Genomic DNA, 21,025 nt, shown 5'->3' on the forward strand with positions numbered 1-21,025 from the left:
GTGGGCGCCGGACCACGCCCTAAGGGCGGAGCCGCCCGCCGCGTGCCCGCTAAGCCACACCCCGTCGCGGGGAGAGCGGCGCGGCCTTAAAGGGCCACTACCGAGGGGAGAGGCGGGGCGAGTGCGGGCGGGAAACTGAGGCACGCAGGGAGGGGAGAGGAAAGGGAGTCGCACAGTAGCATAAAGCGAAGCGGTGTCAGTGCTCCAAGGAGCACAGCCTCAAGGATGCAATTACTTAGTGCTAAAATAACAAAATCCCACCCCAAATGCCCAGTCAAACCAATGGGAGGGAATTGCCCATCACACTCAAGCAATAACGCCTGGAGGGAAGGTTCCTCACAGCCACAGTGCAAGGGAAACGGCTCCCATGTACAGCTCAGCTGCTCCTACACATCCTGAAACAGAAGGTTTTGTCACCACTCAGGCTTGGCCTGTGTCCCCAGAGCCACTTCACTCGAGGCTTCTGTCCCAAACCACTATCTACTGACCCTCCAGCTCACAGGGATGACGCTGCCCCCGAGGCTGGGGGCTCGGAGGAGCCAAACGGGGTCAGTTTGCCTTTCTTCAGTCCCCCCATGGCACTTGGTCGGGACTTTTGATCTTCAGCTGCTGCCGCTGTAACACTCCTGGATGCTTCTCAACTGCAAACCCAGCCCTGATGACCCATCACTGATAATGACACACAGCTGAGGACTTTTTTCTAGAACACCATTCAGGAAAAATGCTTGAAATGACACATCTGCTTGAATCACCAAAGTTTTTACGGGACTCATGGTGCTGTTTAGACATGAAGGATCAGTCATGCTCTCATTTGTGATGCAGCCCAGGGGGTGTCCTGCCTGTCTCACAAAAATCACACAGAATTCCACCTTCAGAGAGACCAAAGCCAGACTGCAGTTAAATATGGAAAAGTCTCATTTACCATCCTTTCTATAAGTCACAATCCAGATGAACCACCACCATGGTCTTTATTTAACACTGTTTAAAGTTCTGCATTTTCAATGGCAATTACTGAAATTAATAAAGGAAATTCTCATTTATCAAAATGCCCATCAAAAAGCAGTATGCCAGAGACCAAGTCTTTTTGTGTTACTTTTTAATACAACATATAGCAAATATAAACAGTCCATAAAAATACTTTACATGCACAGTAAGATTTTTCTTTCTTTTAATATTCAGTCCATCAATTTACAAATAATCGCTCTAGGCAGATAGTTCAAAATATCATACAACATGAATACAACCCCCTCTTACCCGTCAACTTATTAAAACGTAGAAATTCTCCTTGGTGAAATAAATATACGTTTTGCCTTTTTATTCCAAATATTAACAAAAAACATTTTAAATGCATTGTTCTAATTAGCATGAAATGACATTACAGTTTATGAATACCAGTGGACTAATAGCCCTTTTCTCTGGAAGGGTGGATAAAATCAGTTGCTTTTAAGACCGGGGTACCTGTTAAAAACAAGCAAACCAACCTAAAAACAAGCAAACCAACCTAAAAGTTGTGCTGTTTCCATCAACACAGATGTCTTCAGATTTATCATAGAGATTTAAAAGCCAATGAAAATCCTTTTCCCAATTCCACAAATTTATTTTTAAAACTTATTTCAAATCCATTAAAGTTCTGAAAACCAAGTTAATGCACAAAGGGTAAAGAGCAGCTTTCAAGTCCATAGAAAACAAAGCAGTGGGAAAAGTACTATTTTTGAGACACTCAGAAAGCAACTTGGATGCTTAAATAAAGACTTCTAAAACCAGAGCTAATTTAAGGTGACACAAAAAACTGTATTTACCTCAGTCTTCAACAGGAAACAAGAAAAATCACATCTTTACTTTTTCCGTGATTAGGTAACCACTGTACCTGCAGTTGTTGATCTGCGCCCACTTTTAACCAGATCCATTTTGCAGTTAAAATGCAGATTGGGAATTGTTTTTTTAAGGCAATCAATTAGTCACTGTCTTCACTGGAGTCAAAAATGTCCCTGAGTCGGAAAGCCTTTTTCTGGTTGGTGGTTGTTGAATTATCAGAACTACTGCGTTTCCCCTTCCTGCTTCCTAACTTTTCTTCAAGCTCTGGAAGTTTCTTTTCATAAAGATAATCAATAATTTCTTTGGGGAAAAAGAAAAAAAGTAGTCTTAATTGGATCTGCAGGGGAACTGGATGCCCAGGGGAAATGGGGTCTCACAGAAATTAGTTTGTTAGTGTTAAATGGAAATAATCTCACTATTTCATAGCAATCCCGGTGGCTGTAGGGCAGATCAGACACAAACATGCAAAGATCAACTCAAAAAGCACAGTGATGAACTCGTAAAGCCAAGGTATTAGACAAGGTTGATAAGCACTCCAGAAAGATGCCATTGAAAGTAAACTGTTACTTAAAAACATAAAATTTAAAAGGAATTTAGTAAAGTAAGTATAAAGCCTGTGATTTTAGCCAATTTACTTTAGGGAAAGCTAACCAGGAAAGCATTGAACTCCAATACTTGTTCTCTGAGATTCAAACAAACACAGTATTTACAAACAGCTGGGATACTGACCAGAAAAGGTTTTCTTTCGCCAAAAAGGGACAGAGGTCACTTTCAGCCTATAAAACTTGGATTGAATGTAGCCTGCAGGGACATTTCTGGAAAGAGAAGAGTTCAAAGAATTACTGGTGCAAGGAACTACTACAAAGTTTAGTTGTTACTGAGACTAGCACAGGCCACGTAACACAGTCACAGCACATAGAATGTGCTGGGAATACAACAAGGGTTGCCTGAAGTGGTTAGAATTAAGTTTAGAGTTCATAGGCATTTATTGCTCAGCACTCCGCAAAGATATCCAACTGTACATTACCAAACTAAATGTCATTTTCTATAGTTGCAGAGGCCTAAGAACTTTGATTCCTTTGTGGAATTTCTAAGGCTATCTGCTTCAACTATCCTATGTATCTATAAAAAAGGGAAAAAAAGGTTTACCCAATAATATCAGTGAGTTCTTCCCACTTTACGTCACTATAATCCTCCACTTGCATTTCATGCAACCTGTGAATACAAAACAGAAGCAGTTTGCAGACAGAATTCGAGAAATAATTCACAGCTCCCCCAGTCAGAAGTCACAGGACAATTCTGACCAAAGAAACGGCAGTCGTGAAACCGTACAAAACTGCAGGTCTGCCCTGCTCAACCTGCAAGTTGTTATAAATACAACAGTAAGAGACACAAAAACATTCCCGTAACTCTGAACGATACCTTTTAATCAGACTGATCTTGGCCCGTATTGCTTGAGTCCCTCTATATGACGGCTGCCCTTTGGTCATCTTGTTTCTTAAAATTACCATCCTTTGAAAACACACAAGAAAAGGTTTCTGTCATTTCAAGAAACTCCAGGCATCAAAAGGAAGAATCTTCAAGATGCTACTGCTTCCACAGAGGAGCAGAAATCAGGCTTCATTATCCCAGCAAGAAGAAAACTGAACCACAGCGAGCAAAGAGTTATTTCTTTGTCTCGGACACACTTGCAGTATCTCTTCTGTAGCTTACAACCTATTTATTACCTGTTTTAGCAAACAATCACAGAATCAGAGAATGTTAGGGATTGGAAGGGACCTTGAAAGCTCATCCAGTGCAATCCCCCCATGGAGTAGGAACACCCAGATGAGGTTACACAGGAAGGTGTCCAGGCGGGTTGGAATGTCTGCACAGAAGGAGACTCCACAACCCCCCTGGGCAGCCTGGGCCAGGCTCTGCCACCCTCACTGGGAAGAAGTTTCTTCTCGTATTTAAGTGGAACCTTTTGTGTTCCAGTGTGAACCCATTACCCCTTGTCCTATCACTGGTTGTCACTGAGAAGAGCCTGGCTCCATCCTCCTGACACTCACCCTTTAGATATCTGTAAACATGAATGAGGTCACCCCTCAGTCTCCTCTTGTCCAGCTCCAGAGCCCCAGCTCCCTCAGCCTTTCCTCACACGGGAGATGCTCCACTCCCTTCAGCATCTTTGTTGCCCTGCGCTGGACTCTCTCCAGCAGTTCCCTGTCCTGCTGGAACTGAGGGGCCACAACTGGACACAATATTCCAGATGTGGTCTCACTATGGTACAAACGTTTTTTTGCAGAATAGCATTAAACAGTCCCCAGAACACATTTTACAGCCTCAACGTAGTATAACCCCTTACCATTTCTGTTTACATTGTCTCCAATGTCGAGTTCCCACTTTAGTTTCAATCTCAGTCCATGGTAATTTCTGGTACAGCGTCTCTTGGTCAATCAAGCGATCTGTACCCGATGTTTCCGATGATGAGCGAGAATTTGCATCTTCCATTCCCACTCTTTTCCTAATCACCTCCTCCACTGCATGCATTAACTTCTGGACCTCTTCCTTTGACCAACGACCATAATTAACAGCTAAAATAGAAAAATAAGGTTGAGGCATAATTTCTCATAAATGATTAGGAAAAAAAGGCAAAAGATCAAATGCTGAACTTTGCATTATTCATATCTAAAGGACCAGCTTCTTAACACACTTTCCAGAAACTCTTCTGCATACCAGATTTGAGAGAGTTCAGCGTAATCACTAAATAACAGCACTGATCCCTAGTTTCTATCATTTAAAACCTGATTGTCAAATTCCTCTCCGCCTTCCCCCTGAAAGCAGGTTTAGATGCCAGTTCTATCTAATCAAGAGCTGCATTTGTTCCACTTCCTTTCCCTGTTCTATCAGAGACTGTTCTGATCCCTTCCATATGAAAACGCAATCAGTGGTCTAGAAAAAAAGAACCACCACGATAAGTTAATTACAAAAAAAATATAAATCTACTCTAGGGATTTTTTCCTCAAGTTTCGAGCACGTCCAACACACACCTAAAATAACTTCTCAAATTGCAATGGACAGAATGTTTTTTCTTAAAATTCCATACCTGATTTGATTTGAGAGTATTTCATAGCAACTGAGAGGCTGGAGCGAGACATCATCTCGGAAATCTTCTTCCAGTCATTGCCGTGCAGAGCGTGATACTTCTTCAATTCTTCTTTTTCTGCCTTAGTGTACCTAGTGGAGGAAATGGGCACAGCTTCAGCTGTAAATTCAAACCATCCCAATATCTCCAAAGAGCTGTCATCTTTATAGATGTTTATAATGTTACTCATCACTACCATTCCAAGTCACATTTTAGAACAGAGGAATTGATAAGGACTAGTCAGAAAAATGAGCTGCCAATTAAGTCACAGTAACTAGCACAAATGGGAGAGATTATCTTCATTTATATCCATTTTTAATGTACAAATAAACATCAGAGAGTAAGATTAGCATTCAGAAACTCTTTCAAATTACTCTCTTACCTCCCTTTATAATTATTTGGGTCAAATATCTTCTTTGCTCGATAATATACCAGCCTCCAGGGTCGCGGTATGCCCTCAGCTGGAAAGTAAATGATTCATTTTTAAGAAACGTTTCTTACACCAGTGAGACCACTTTAACAAACCAAAAAAAAAGATCCAAAATGAAACAAAACAAAAAACCAGTAACACACATTTTTATGACCGCGCTGCCAATGATAAATTCTCGCCACTCAAGCGAACGTGCTCTACAACACTTTAGTAACTGCACACACAGAAAATAGTCTGAATGGAATCTCCTGAGGAGTTTCAAAGATGTAATTGTTATGACCAGAGTAAGATTGAGAAGGAACTTAAATACTTACAAAGTTTATCACAAAAATGATGTTTTGCTTTTAGACGATTGATATTTTTTTGTTCCTCTGGATACCTCGAGGTAAACAGGAGCTTTTCAGCACTGTCTATTCCAGTAATCGATAAGAACTCTTCAATATTTTTCCGGATCTGATCATTCTCCTTCTTGGAAAACTTGCCAAACCTGACAGCAAGACCTAAAATATACAGAAAGGCCAATGGCATCCTGGGGTGGATTAGAAGGGCGTGGTCAGTAGGTCAGAGAGGTTCTCCTGCCCCTCTACTCTGCCCTGGTGAGACCACACCTGGAATATTGTGTCCAGTTGTGGCCCCTCAGTTCCAGCAGGACAGGGAACTGCTGGAAGAAGTCCAGCGCAGGGCAACAAAGATGATGGAGGGAGTGGAGCATCTCCCGTGTGAGGAAAGGCTGAGGGAGCTGGGGCTCTGGAGCTGGACAAGAGGAGACTGAGGGGTGACCTCATTCATGTTTACAGATATCTAAAGGGTGAGTGTCAGGAGGATGGAGCCAGGCTCTTCTCAGTGACAACCAGTGATAGGACAAGGGGTAATGGGTTCAAGCTGGAACACGAAAGGTTCCACTTAAATATGAGAAGCAACTTCTTCCCAGTGAGGGTGGCAGAGCCTGGCCCAGGCTGCCCAGGGGGGGTTGTGGAGTCTCCTTCTGTGCAGACATTCCAACCCGCCTGGACACCTTCCTGTGTAACCTCATCTGGGTGTTCCTGCTCCATGGGGGGATTGCACTGGATGAGCTTTCCAGGTCCCTTCCAACCCCTCACATTCTGGGATTCTGTGAGCTGGGATCAGGTTATTCACACACACGCTTTGGGTTGTAATTTAACAATAAGGAAGCAGATGCTAAGAAGCAGAAAAACAGAAAATATGTCAATTGGATTGAAGTGAGCCAGACTCCATGGATGCAACAGACTTGACACAAAACCAAACTATTTTCCCTCTGTCAAAACATTAGTGCAGCTGCACAGTCCTTTCTCACTGCAACAATATTTTGAGAGCTCACCTTGTTCTTTAAACTGTTTAAACCTCGCTAGGTCTTTTCCAGCCATCCTCCTGATTGAACACTCTGCTATATTCCTCACGTGAGGAATAAACTCTTCTAGTTCTTGTTTTGCAGCCTCCAAATCCATGGCTGAACTTGTCCTAGAGCCCACATGCTCTTCATCATTCGGACCAAGTTCTTCAGATGTTACCGTTTCAGTAAAGGAACTATTCTGGTCCTTCTTCCGATTTGATGCTGAGGGTTCTGGTGTCCTAATATTTATATATTAAAAAAAAGGTAAAATAAAATATACCACTAGAGCTCCAAAACGGAGATTTTGTTATTATCTCTACCATTAAAAGAACAAATATGTTCATTAACTAAAGTACAAGCAACATTTCACAGAGCCACCCCCTTGTAATCCCAACCTCTTAACACAGACATAATTTATTATCAAATTTCTCTTCTTCCAATATTCAAAAAGCTTGCTGAAGTTGGGAAAATCTGCACCTTTCCTACAAAACTCTCACACACGGACACACAGAGGAAATAGTGTCTCTTGCTACCACTGGCAACACAGAACTTTTCCATTGGTCTCTTCCTAGTGCTCTTATGGTGGGTTCCAGGTGCTATAAAAGCACTAAACACAACTAACATGAGCATTTGTTCACACAGAACATTAAATTCTTTGGTTGACCTTACTAGTTAATTGGTAAAAATGCATCTGTTCACTATAAATACCCGCCCTTTTGTTTTTTCTAACTGAATATGAATTGCTTGCACATAAATTACTTCTATTCCTACAGATGTTAAATAGAATAAAATACTTGGTGTTGAAGGCAATTGTAATACATTATTACAAATTTTCACTGAATCTTCACAAAATAACTAAGCTCTTAAAGGAGGTCCCTGTAACATCTCAACGTATTGTAAAGGTTTTTGAAGTTGTTCTTCAGAATGCACACAACACAGAGTAAAGAAAAATCTGGGACCCGAATCAGAGAAACCTATCAGGAGGTGTGGGAAAAAAACCCACAAACATAAACCCACACAAAACAACCCAAACAACTAAACTTACATTTCATCAGATTCTGAAGAGCTTTCTTCCATGACAAAAGCTCTGCTTTTTACAACCTTTTTAGCACGCACTGGAGTTTTTCGGTGAGATCGATCAGCTGCTTTATTCAGCTTAGAAAAATTAGCAGGTACATCCAGAGAATCTTCGTGCACAGGAGAAGAATCACAGTCACCATCTTCATGGCACTGCTGGGGCACGGCTGCGCCAACCTCTTCTGTAGGTAATGGCAAGACTGTGTCTTCCCTTTGCTTCTGTTCCTTTGGAGATAACAGTGACTGGTCAACAGCTGCAGCTGTGTCCTCCTGGGGAAAACAAACAAACAAAACCCACAAAATAAACCAAACAATTAAATTACATTTCATCAGATTCTGAAGAGCTTGCTTCCATGACAAAAGCTCTACTTTTCACTACCTTTTTAGCATGCACCAAAGTTTTCTGATGAGATCGATCAGCTGCTCTATTCAGCTTAGAAAAATTAGCAGGTACATCCGGAGAATGTTCGCGCACAGGAGAAGAATCACAGTCACCATCTTCATGGCACTGCTGGGGCGTTGCCACATCAACCACTTCCACAGGTAACAGCAAGACTTTGTCTTTCTTTTTCCTCTTTTGCTTTGGAGTTGACAATAGTGACTGTTCAATGGATACAGCTGTGTCTTCCTCCTAAAAACAAAGAACCAAACTATTAAATTACATGACATTGGATTCTGAAGAGCTTGCTTCCATGACAAAAGCTCTGCCTTTTACTCTCTTTTTAGCACGCACTGGAGTTTTTCGATGAGATCGATCAGCTGCTTTATTCATTTTAGAAAAATTAGCCGGTACATCCAGAGAATCTTCACGCACAAGAGAAGCATCACAGTCATCATCCTCACGGCATTGCTGGGGCGCCGCCACAACAACCTCTTCTGTACATAATGGCAAGACTTTGTCTTTCTTTTCCCTCTTTTTCTTTGGAGATAACAGTGACTGGCCAACAGATACAGCTGTGCCTTCCTGCAATTAGAAACATTACATCAGACTCTGAAGAGCTTTCAGCCATGACAAAAACTCTGCTTTTTACTATCTTTTTAGCACGCACCAGCGTTTTCCTATGAGACTGATCAGCTGCTTTATTCAGCTTAGAAAAATTAGCAGGTACATCCGGAGACTCTTCACATACGGTAAGAAAAACATCACAGTCACCGTCTTCATGGCATTGCTGGGGTGTTGCCACATCAACCTCTTCTGTAGATAACACCAAGACTCTGTCTTTCTTTTTCCTTTTCTTCTTTTTCTTTGGAGATGACAATGGTGACTGGTCAGTGGTTAAAGCTGTGTCTTCCTGAAAAGCAAACACAAAAAGCCCACAACTAAATTACATTGGATTCTGAAGAGCTTTCTTCCATGACGAAAGCTCTGCTTTTTACTACCTTTTTAGCACACACTAGAGCTTTTCGACGAGATCGATCAGCTGCTTTGTTCAGCTTAGAAAAATTAGCAGGTACATCTGGAGAATCTTCACGTGTGGCAGGAAAAGCATCACAGTCACCATCTTCATGGCATTGCTGGGGTGTTGCCACATCAACCTCTTCTGTAGATAACACCAAGACTCTGTCTTTCTTTTTCCTTTTCTTCTTTTTCTTTGGAGTTGACAACAGTGACTCATCATCTGTTACAGCTGTGTCTTCCTGAAAAAAAAACCACAAAACAAACCACAACTAAATAACACGACATCAGATTCTGAAGAGCTCACTTCCATGACAGAAGCTCGGCATTTTACTACCTTTTTAGCACACACTGAAGTTTTTCGATGAGATTGATCAGCTGCTTTACTCAGCTTCGAAAAATTAGCAGGTAAATCCAGAGAATCTTCGCACACGGGAGAAGAGTCACAGTCACCATCTTCATGGCACTGCTGGGGCGCTGCCACATCAACCTCTTCTGCAGGCAATGGCAAGCCTTTGTCTTTCCTTTTCTTCTTTTTCTTTGGAGATAACCGTGACTGGTCAAGGGTCACAGCTGTGTCTTCCTGCATATCTTCAGTACTTCTCTCTCTTTTCTTCTTTTTCTTCTTCTTTTTTAATCTTCCATCGTCATTTCTATCACATGTTTCCGAGGTGGACAGCTCATACACCTCCTCCCCTTCGGACAATTTTTCTTTTCTTTTCTTCTTAGCAGATTGCTTTACACAAACATAATCAGCATTGATCTCCTGACAACAATCAGTAAGATGCTGATTCACTGTGCCATAAGTTACATCACTTTGCTGATCTGTACTATCACGACACTTATGCTTCTTTTTTTTCTTCTTCTTTTTGGAAGTATCCACTGCAGTTTCATCACTAATTTCATGTTCCAGCTCTACACAAGAATCACCTAATGAAGGCTGTTGCGCCTCTCCCTTGTTTTTGTGTCTTTTCTTCTTTTTACGGCCTTCCCCAGTCTGTGCTGCTTGATCTTCAAGCAGCAGTGGAGAAGTACAGCTAAGCTCCTCATTTTGTACACTTTCTCTTTCATAACTTTCATGTGTCTCATTGTGCTCTTTGTGTATTTTCTTCTTTTTCTTCTTTTTCTTGAGAAAATCTTGCACTTTAATATCATCTGCACTTGCTTCTTCTGTCATATTTCTTCTTACCTTAAATAAAAGACATGACGTTTACTCAAGCGCTACGATTTATATACCATTATACAGTAAAAAAACAAAACACCAAGCACCACAAACAAAAAAATCCACACCAAAAACCCACCCAAAACATTAACATACTAAGGAACCACTCAATATTATCTTAGAAACATAGAATAAAGATACTTACTTTTCAATCCAGCTAATTTCGCAAAGTAACTATGAAATAGCAACACCTTCTTCATCAAACAGACGCGCATCACAAATGTATTCAGCCTTAAAATTGTTTTCCTATAACAACAAAGATACATTATAATAACTCTTAGCTTTAGGTTGAGTTCGAATAGCTAAGCAACAACAGACTGATATATTCAACTCTGCTCATAGCACTGAAACAGCAATGAGGTAAAAGTAACAAAGATATTCTAAAGTAATTAGAACTAAAACCACCTTCTGTAATTAGAAGTTTTGGACTGCCTTTGCCAATGTTCAAACAGGGCCCAGCCCAGGCAGGACCTGCTGGTTCCAACTGGTTCTTTAACCAGAACAAATACATTCCTGAAAGCTACAATTACACAGAGCAGGCAGGAAGTATTTTCAGCACGTTTTCTACGGCCAGCACATTAAAAAAAAAAAAAAAAAGAAAAATATATAAAGCAACAACCAACCCAACATCTCTGAAACATAAGACCCTGAATTTCACATTCCCAGAAGCTTCCAGCACTGACCAGTACCAGGTGTGACCATTTCACTGCCACGTGGAAGGGGCTGCCCTGAAACCTCTGGGGACAGACACCGACCCCCACAGCCCCCCCAGAGCTCTGGGGACAGACACCGACCCCCACAGCCCCCCCGAGCTCTGGGGACACGGACCCCCACAGCCCCCCCCGAGCTCTGGGGACAGACACCGACCCCCACAGCCCCCCCAGAGCTCTGGGGACAGACACCGACCCCCACAGCCCCCCCAGAGCTCTGGGGACAGACACCGACCCCCACAGCCCCCCCAGAGCTCTGGGGACACGGACCCCCACAGCCCCCCCAGAGCTCTGGGGACAGACACCGACCCCCACAGCCCCCCCAGAGCTCTGGGGACACGGACCCCCACAGCCCCCCCAGAGCTCTGGGGACAGACACCGACCCCCACAGCCCCCCCGAGCTCTGGGGACACGGACCCCCACAGCCCCCCGAGCTCTGGGGACACGGACCCCCACAGCTCCCCAGCTCCGATCACAGCCAGGCCACGGGGCACCGGCCGAGGCCGCGGGCAGCCTGAGGCCGGACCACAGGCCAGGGCCCCGCCTCACGTCCCCCGCCGCGGCCGGCCGGCCCGCCCGCCGTTACCCTCCGCCTCCCTCCGCGACTACGGGAGGAGCCCGGTGCAACCACAGGCCTCTCGGCGGGGCGGGGAAACCGCAGTCTCTCCAGTGACCCCGCCGGCCTCTCCCCCTCCCCGGCCGGGACGGCCCGTCCCGCCGCCCCGCGGGGGTACCGGGGGCACCGGGTAACGGAACCAGCGCTTCCCGCCTCACCTCCGCGCCGCACGCGCTCTCCCGGTGTCCACCCACAGCGCCGCTCCCCCGCCCGCCGCGCCACCGGCCTCTCCGTTCCGCCCTCCCCGCGGAAGCGCTCCCGGCCGGGCCCGCCAGAGCGACGGACCCGAGGCGTCTCCCGGCGGTTGCTAGGAGACGGGGCAGCACCGCCCGGCGGTTGCTAGGAGACGGGGCAGCGCCGCCCCGCCAGCGCTCACGGGTGGGAGCCGCCGCTCCACGGCGGGATCGTCCCGGTTCGCCGCTCGCCCACGGGCAGGACAACGCCGCCCGCCTCAGCCCCGGCTTCCCCCCGCCCGGGCGGTGATATGGCGGGCGGCAGCGCGGCCTCTTCACGGCGGCCACCGCTGTCCCTGGCCGAGGTGGAGCCGGGCAGCGAGAACGAGCGGCTGGGGCTGGCCCGGGACAGCATGTTCCGCAACCCGCGCATCCTCAAGGTGAGCGCCGGCTGCCCCCGCTCCCTCCCCTCCCATCCTAGCGCCGGTAGCGGCGAACGGGACCCCGGAGAGGGTGTGGGGGTGTCACGGTCCCCGCGGGCAGCCCCGGGTCACCACAGCCACACAGCAAAGTTTCCCGTTAAAGCACCTGGAGGGTGGCAACAGCTTAAAAGTTTTTCCCCCCACACTAATTTATATGACGAGGAGGGGGAAAGGTGTGTTTTCTCGCTGCTCTTTAGTGTTTTATCACCGTTAAACACCCGCTAGCCCCGGGATGGTTTTCCCTCCGAGTTTCGGGTGTTTTTCCAAGCAATAGCCCCGCGGTTTGAGGAGCAGTCGGGGGCAGGGACAGAGGTGGCACTGGGGCTGTTCTTTGCCACCCCCTGCAATAGAGGCGCCCTGGGTGGGGGGACACAAACTGTGACCCCCTAAATCAGGATTTTTATATTGGCTATGGAGCTTATGGTCACTGCACAAACTCCTGACATTTCCGTGTTACCGACTCACTTGTACCCCCGTCCTGAGGATGGGCCGAGCTCCAGAGGGGGCTTAGGAAGCTTCAGCGCCTACTCCTCAATATCCCCCAGCACAGAAAGTCCCGCTTTAGCCCCCCCATCTTCCCAGGAGCCTCCCCGAGCAGCAGCTGAAGTTCAGCTCTCGTCCCCTGGATGGCACTCGCAGAACAGCTTCGTGCCCTAAACCCGCTCCTTCCCATCCCCGTCCCCACGGGGGGACAAACCGACCCCCGATGCTCGGGATCGTGGTTCGGAGGGTGCGGAACCCCCGGCTGCCCCCCAGCGCTTCCCCCGCCTGCGCTTTTCCCCTTCTCTTGGCGGGGGGGCAGCCGGTTCTGCTCCAAAGCGCCGTGTTCCCGCAGCGGGGACTGTTCAACCGCGGCTGTTCCGCCTCTGCTGCGGTAATTCAGGGCTTCAACTCCTTTGGTGACTCTACCCCGGCACAGGCAGGCTCGGAAGTCGGTCAAAAAATTTTGGAATTTTGAATATCACGGGAAATTTGAGTCTTGCGACATTGAACCTTTTTTTTTTTTTTTTTTTTCCCTGATGAAACACTAAGAATCGATTTGGAAATTACATTAGGAAGGCAAAAACAACAAAAAAGTCGAGTTTGCATCATAACTCAAAAGCAGCTTCACTTATTCAAATGTTAAATTTCTACTTTCTTTTCTCTGGATCCCGTAAGTTTAATAGGAAACGGCAGCATATTTGCTTAGAAGTGGAATCGGGGTGAGATTTCCTCACCTTGCTGCCCCTAGAAAGAGCTGGTGTGGACACACGTAGGCAGGATGAACCACCCCGGGATGCCAGCAGCTGCACAGGAAAGGAAGCAGCTCCACTTCTTCCCTATCTCTCCAAACTGTTTCTGCCTTTTTTTGAGAAGCGTGCTAGTAAAATACGTTTTTAGGTGATGCAGGAATATGAATCAGAAGAACATGTAATTATATGGCATTTAAGGTATGCTAAGGAATAATTGCAGGGGTTGGGTTGATGCTATTCACAATGCATTTACATTCCTTAAACTGAAATAGGTGTTATATAAACCACCCGTCAGTGCTGTAAATCCCAGGTCTACGAATATAACACTGGGGTAACCTGCGAAGGATCCTGTAGTGTATATGTTGCAGGTAGATTATCTGTGGTCATTAAGATTATGTTGATTTATGTGGGAGTTTTCCCTGCCTGGATGGGAACATTCGGCCGAGCTCTGTCTGTCCCCAGAGCTCAGCTGGTGCCTTTTCCCCTCGGGTCCCGCAGTTTGCTCAGTCCCAGCTTTAGGGTTTGAGTTTTTTCTCAGCGTATCTGTTGCGGAGCATCCTGGCAGTAGGAATTCTGAGCAGTTACGACTCATGGAATGTTTTAATAAGACCCAATCTGGATTTCTGTGATCTGGCCAGGTGGTACTAGAATTTGAGCAAGTTTTGAGAAAAAGCACGGTTACATTTCAGCATTCTGGACAACTACTGTTCTCTCAGGGCATCCTTGCAGGAGGCTGTAACCCAGCTGGCGGGGATGTAAAGAGAACTGCGTCCATCTGAAGTAACTGGGCTGTTAACAGGGATGCTTTTACTCTTGGCACCAGTGGTAATTTCACCTCATGGTAATTATATTGTAAAGTCTGTGCAGCTAACTACTGACCCCTGCCAACTTCCCTTCCATGTTGTGTTGTGCCCCTCCGAATGCTGAATTTACCAGGGTGTCCTATGCTGCCAGGAGGTGACAGTGGGCAGCAGTTTACTGGGTAAGTGCTGGCACTGGTACACACACCAGTAGTGGCATATTCACAGCGTCCTCCCTCTGCTACATCTCCTCTTGATGTTTCCAACTGCAGTTTGGGATCTCTTACCCCCGCAAGAGCCCTGGGGACCAGGCATTTTGGAAAGAGCTGCCAAAGGGGCTGGCCAGCAGGTCCCAACCATCCCACTGTGCAGTGCCACCTGAAAACCAAGGACACAAAGATGGTTTAGGAGAAGGGGACAAAAAGTGTCGAGACAAATGCTGCTTGGACAAGTGCTTCTGGCAGCCATGGGAGGGCACTGAGGAACGCACAGCTCCAACAGCTGTCTTTAAGGTACATGGGACAGCAAACACAGAAGAACCTGAAGCCCAGTTGTGATGATGGGACACTCACTGCCCGATCTTCCTCCAGCTAGCACTTGGTCCCCAAAACCTTAGTGCAAATGTGGGACACCTCCTGCTTTGCAGCACCTAACAACAGGATCCTCTGCTTTCACTCCGGTTCTCTCACTTCTACATCACATCACATATCTGAACAGAGACTACGGCACAGGCGACTGCCTGAATTCCTGGCTGCCCCTCCTGCCCCAGCTCTGCCCAGCCCCGTCCTCCCACCAGGATGCATCCACACACACCGGCTATCACGGATTAAAACCATCATCTTTTCACATAAAAATCTATGGGGATGAATGCTCTAATTTTTGTCTGGCAGAAGGTACGGTGTGTTTTAATTAATCAAGGAATTAATTTAGTTTATCAACATCCATTTGCTTGCAGCATAAACCTGAGGAAAGTGTTTCATGTACTGATGCCAGTAAAAATCTGAGCAAAGCATTTTTGGTTTGTTTGTTTTTACCAGTAAAAACCTTAGTCAAGCACTTTTTTCAGTACAAACTTACTGAAAACTACCGCATTACAAAATAAGGCAGCTCTGGGCAGGAAAAGAGACTTCATCCCACTTAACCCCCAGCACGCCTGATGTGCACTCCAGAAAAAATGGCCTACACAAGTTTGGTTACATTTATATTATCATCTTTTGGATAATACACCGTAGTTAAGTTCAACATATCGCTGCAAAAGTCGCTGTGTCACCAACTTGGCATTGGGCGTTTGTATACCTGGTGTGTGAAGGTGAATGGGAGATTCCAGCTGCCAGACCCATGTGCCAAAGCATCCTCTTACTTGCTTAAGGGGAATGTGCAGAAAGAGAGGAACTGCTCTCCATAAAACACCTTCAGAGCTGAGAGGAACCCACCTCCCCTTCAGAGCCCAAGCTGCATCTCTCCACATTAAAAAGTTGTTTCAGAACGGGCAGTTCTGAGGGGGAGGATGGTGACGGTGCTTTGCAGGTCATGAAAGTGCCAGCTCTCAATCCCTGTCATCCAGGCTTCAGGAGAAACACATTTAACAGACTGTTTTCAGCACTGCTGGAATGCACAGTATTTGTTTTTAAATCTTGTTATTTACATGACAACTGATGCCAGTTTTTATTGGTCTGAATGCCAGGCCCTTTAGGGTTTGTTTTCCTAAGCTTTTCTCTCCAGCCCTGAGGCTGGATTTTTTTTTTCTTCCTTTTTCCAAAATAAGATTGCATAAAGCTACAAAATTCAGGCAAAAACATTGCAGCAGCTACAGTCTCCAGTGGAAGAATATATGATCAAAAAACTCGCAAAACCCCTTAAAATGCCACACGGATAGCCCAGCAGAGGAAGGATTTACCGGGCCAGAGAGGCTGAACTGCAGTTTTCAGCAGAAAAAGGGGACACATGGGAGAGCTCACCCCAGGTCACCCCGGAGCCTCCTCCATGGCCTGGGAGAGCAGCTCAGGGTGGGGGACACCAAGGCACGGGCTGGGTGGCCATGGGACTCCACTCACTGCTTGGGTACCAAGTAAAGGCAGAAATAACTCACCGCATTTTCCTTTTTCCTTTCACGCCATTGAACCTCATAATGAAGTATTTCTGAGCCGTCTGACTTGTCACAGAGCAAGGTGCTGCTGAGAGTGGTTGTGAACTCATTTTGGTTTCTAGAGGGATCCATAGAAAGGACAGCTGAGAAAAGAACGTAGGGGCATTTTATCAAACTCAAATTGTCACATCGTGGAAAAAAAAAAATACCCTCTAATTACGCAAGAGACAAACATGGACAAACGCATGGTGTAAAAAAGAATGTTACAACTTTGAGTTGTAACCTGCATTCATCACAAACATCTCTTGCAACAGTAATTACTGAAAGAGCAGGTTTTCCATCACTCTGGAGTGGAAGCTTTTATTAATAGACCTGTGTTGTGGCTGTAACAGGGCTTTTACACCTGGATGTTGTGCTCCATCTTGAAGCCTTTAACCCTCACCCTCCTCTTTTTCTTTTTAAACCTTCTCTCCAAATCCGCTCGTCATCTTTAGCTCTCTGGGCACCTGTATAGCGAGGAGCCAAGCTGAACCTGGAACGATGCTCCCATCTCACAAAGCCCTTTCTCAGGGCAGAGCCAGGAGGCAACGCTCACCTTTATCATCCTCATCCACCTTTGTCATCCTCATCCACCTTTGCGCAAGGACCACTCACCTGCACAGGGAGGGAAGGTGGTAAAGTAAAGGCTTCCTTAGACATACGCCCATCGCTGGATGCTCAGAGAGCAGCTGTACAAGCCATTGGAAACCATGCAGGTGTCTGTGTGACGGCTGGGACCAACAGGGAGCAAAATTGCTCCCTCTCCGCAGAGCATCCGCACTCCAATCATGCCAAGACAGCTCAGGTCCCCAGGTTTCCATCAACTCTGCTCTGCTCCAGTGATCTGGGGGTTCAGTTGAGATCTCTCAGCTGCTTTTGTGTGAGCCAAGAGCCCCAGGTGTGGCAAACTCTGCTGGCAGCATCACCACCCTGCAAAGCATCTTCCACAAGCATTTGGATAACGTCCCTCAGGTGTTCCCTTAGTTGATTTAAATAACACTGTTCCCTCATACCTGCTCTCAGCCATTTGAAATCAATGTGTCTATTGAAAACTTGGGCAGGGATCAGATTTTAGTTTGCCTGTCTTGGGTGAAGAACCCCTGTAACACAGAGCAGAGTAATCACAAGTACTGTGAGCCATGTTTGGAATAAGGTTGTCTTTTATTTGCCATTAATTATACTATTTACCTGAAATCACTACATGTGCTAAGCATCCTACCTTCTGTGCTTGCTGCTTGGGGACGCTGAGGATTAATTAGTGTTTATGCAGCGTTTTGTGTGCTTATTACTATTATTATTATATTACCACTACTATTATATTTTTGCAATCTAAGACCCAGTGTTGTGCTTTTAAAAATGTATTCTGAAATGTCTACACAGTACAGCTTAATAATTCATTAGAGAAATAAGCTAATGAAGGGCTGGTTAGTCAAATAATCATTAGGTTTGGTTCTGTGCTTTCTCTTGCCAATGCTGCGACTTCTAAGGGTTTTCTTCTCAGCGTGAACTCATTTAAGATTTTTAAATGAATTATTCGGTACACTAAAAATTAAACTCCTTACGAGCTTTCGTGCCCTCCCACATTTTGCACAGACGCCACGGAAATAAAGAAGGCATTTCCAAGAGGCGAGTAAACATTTTGCATTAGCGAAAGCAGTGGGTTTTTCTCCTGGTTCTTTGAAGCCGGGACTTAGGCCGCAAACTGCAACCGCGATTCAGCGGGCAGAGGGACGGCCCCAGCAGCACCAGGCCCTGGCAGCTGCTCATCCCCAAGAGCAGCGCGCCGTACGTAAAAGCGAGCAAAAGGGCATTTTGATCCTTTATGTGAACAAAACAATGCAAATCGGTGAGACTAATAAGCCCAGAAACATTACAAGGTGAATGCCTTTTATGTTTGTGAAAATCTTCCGTGTTTATTTGTCTAATACAATGGAAATAAAGCTTCAAAGGCCTTTTGATTTAAAAGTGCATTATTGAAGTCAGCACGATAATAACCATTAGACCCAATTGTTGCATCGTGACCCTAATAGTAGCACTGTCATAGCAGAGAACGTCTTTACAGCCTCTTGCCTGAGTTGCTGGTGATGCAAAAGCAGAAATTAAGCCAAAGGACGAGAGAATGTAGGCAGAATAGAAAAAAAATATATATTAAAAAGACCACAAATTGGTCCATGCACTCTCAGTGCATCCAGAGCTGCAGCAGGCTATACATTTTTAGGATGAACATAAACCTGAGATTTTACTGTCTGAAAGATTTAAGAAACTTCAAGGGAGAGCCACCACCAGTTTATGGCATTACCCCCAAACCATATTAAGCCAAGAGATGAATTTCAGACTAATTTGAATGGAAGATACCACGCAGAAAGGCAGGGATATTCCAAACCCCGATAACGTGCCCTTACCCTCCAACCCTTTTCCCAAGACACTGAACCCTGAGAGCAGCACCAGAGACCCAGCTAAACCTTGCAGGAGCACGGGGATATCTCTGCCCTATTTCCCACTCCAGCAACAATAACCATCCCTCTTTCTTGGGAAGAGGCACAAGAGAATGTCCCAAGCAAGGAGAAAGAGCCGGTGGAGGCTCAGTAAAGACCGTCCTGGACAGGAGGGCACTGGGCAGGCAACCAGTGGGCAGGTGCCCAAGTGAAAGGTGAAAAGCTCTTCATTTAAAAACCTTTCTGCAGTCATTTCCCCTCTTTTTTGAGTGCTGCCTAGCAGAATATAGAGCAAACGAAGCACATTCGTGACCATCACAGAGACCGGTGTTTTCAGTTCCACGTTTTTGCAAGTTTTTAGCCACACTTTCCCCAAGGGTAGGTTACTTTCCATGCAAATTCTTAGAGATGCTCTTATGCTTAATTATTGAATTCAAGAAGCTTTTGTCATCTTGTAGGGATTGTTTTGTTCTTGCTTGGCTGCTCACATTGTACAGATTAGACAGAACCGGCATTTCTGAGGTTATTTTTGTCTTTAACCATTTGTACTTCATAAAATAAATTACACTGACTTTTCTACTCCCATTTATTTGAAGTAGCACAGATTAATGAAAGTGGGACTCCATTACTAGATTTCCAACAACAGTCTTTAAGAAAACTTCAATATCAGGGGAAATATCTCCAGTTTGATTTTTTTAAGCAAACCAGCATGGGTTTCGTGCCTAAAAATTTATGAGTGAAACCTGATCAAAAATAATAATGTAATCCTTAGGCTGGGGCAAGGGGGAGTTGGGAAAGCAAACACAGCGAACCTTGTATTGCTTAGTGAAGAGCAAGCTAGCCTGAAATATAAAGATGGTTTTAATCGTGAGCTTGGGGCTCCTCACCCAGGTAGAAAAGCCCCTTTGTCTGCAGCACATTTTTCAACTTCCCATTTGTTCTCTCCATCACCCTCCCACTCGCCGCCCGGCCCCTTTGGTGCTTCCCAGGAGATATTAATCAGCTAGTCAGGAGGCGACTGTAACTACACTAATTACTATGTATCACGGTGTGTTAAAGCTCTAATACACGCCGAAGCGCAAGTTTCCCCCGCACCGGCGCAGCTGCATCCACGGCCGCGCTCTGCCCCTCTCCTCGGGGCCGCCGCGCTACCTCTGCCGCCCTAATCTAAAGCTAAAATTGTGCTCAGCTTAGCCCCAGCGATGAAAAGCACAGTCCCAGCTCACACTCGTGCTTAGTTAGCATTTAGATAGGCTGGGATGGGGGTCTGTACAATAGGCATCAAAGCTGAACTCTTGGTGCAGCGAGAGGGATTAATTTCTTTAACCAACATGCCTGATCTGGCCTATCTCATTACCCTGCCTTGTCAGTGTCGATGTTAGATTTGATTGAAGATTATACCATTTAGGCTTTTCCCCTGTTTTCCACAGAAATCAGGCCTATTGAATTACACATTCTTCCATGGGCCCCTGTCAATACTCAGTGGCCTGAGCCTCTAATTCTGCTTCATTTAAACTTCATCAACTTTTCCAATCAAGTGGAAGGATCTGAAATAGGCTCCGTAAGCAGAAAGGCCCTTTTTCCTTTTGTCAGATAATTTATTCTGTTTTCTCTTTCTTTCCCCCTCGCTTCCCCACCTCTTTCTCTTTTTCTTCTTTTCGCTCCCTTTCCCTGATGCTGAAAATGAGATTACAGTATTTAAATGACTATGATAATCAATCGGGGGACCTTGAGCCGAGATTGAGGTTAATTTTTCTTAGCAGAACAAAGAAGCGTGATGCCATCGGGGATTTGAAGGTGCAATCTGTGTTTCATGCTTGTATTCCTTCCCCCCCCAACCTGAAACTGCAGTTTTAGGAGTCTTTTCTTGTTACTAACCAGGCGGTGGTTGTGATTTTTAGTAAATGCAACCCCTAGGAGAGAAGAAATGTAATTTTGGGCTGATAAATAGCTAACAGCCTTCAATCAACAATTTTAATGGGAAAAAAAAAAATCTCACTTACATGGTGTGATTACAGATCTAATGAAAGTGCT

The 21,025-nt window shown here is 45.5% G+C and overlaps 2 protein-coding genes across 4 annotated transcripts in view; one reads left to right on the forward strand and one right to left on the reverse strand.

Annotated features, from left to right (window-relative positions):
* Positions 1 to 1,079: 1,079 nt before the first annotated feature.
* Positions 1,080 to 11,951, reverse strand: TTF1 (transcription termination factor 1). Of its 3 annotated transcripts, none has more exons than XM_082068067.1 (17): positions 11,903 to 11,951; positions 10,564 to 10,664; positions 9,534 to 10,385; positions 9,181 to 9,438; positions 8,850 to 9,092; positions 8,534 to 8,764; positions 8,180 to 8,431; positions 7,769 to 8,070; positions 6,712 to 6,962; positions 5,687 to 5,872; positions 5,325 to 5,403; positions 4,904 to 5,034; positions 4,163 to 4,391; positions 3,238 to 3,327; positions 2,965 to 3,030; positions 2,545 to 2,630; positions 1,080 to 2,115 (listed from the first exon to the last, which is right to left on the reverse strand). In XM_082068067.1, exons 3-17 carry the CDS (start codon positions 10,371 to 10,373, stop codon positions 1,955 to 1,957), a joined length of 3,405 nt encoding a protein of 1,134 aa, XP_081924193.1. In that variant the 5' UTR covers positions 10,374 to 10,385; positions 10,564 to 10,664; positions 11,903 to 11,951; the 3' UTR covers positions 1,080 to 1,954. The 3 variants fall into 3 exon arrangements, with proteins under 3 accessions (XP_081924193.1, XP_081924192.1, XP_081924194.1); XM_082068066.1 differs by having other exon boundaries at positions 7,769 to 8,067; positions 8,177 to 8,431; XM_082068068.1 differs by lacking the exon at positions 8,534 to 8,764 and having other exon boundaries at positions 7,769 to 8,067; positions 8,177 to 8,428.
* A 277-nt stretch (positions 11,952 to 12,228) lies between these two features.
* The window catches only part of CFAP77 (cilia and flagella associated protein 77), a gene marked incomplete at both ends in the record, with an annotated part of 56,333 nt that continues 47,536 nt past the window's right edge, over positions 12,229 to 21,025 (forward strand). The window contains one exon of the mRNA XM_082067900.1: positions 12,229 to 12,357. Coding sequence (XP_081924026.1) covers positions 12,229 to 12,357 — 129 coding nt within the window. The remainder of the gene's footprint in view (positions 12,358 to 21,025) is intronic.

The sequence above is a fragment of the Streptopelia decaocto genome, assembly GCF_964273445.1.
Source record: "Streptopelia decaocto genome assembly, chromosome: 17".
NCBI lineage: Eukaryota > Metazoa > Chordata > Aves > Columbiformes > Columbidae > Streptopelia > Streptopelia decaocto.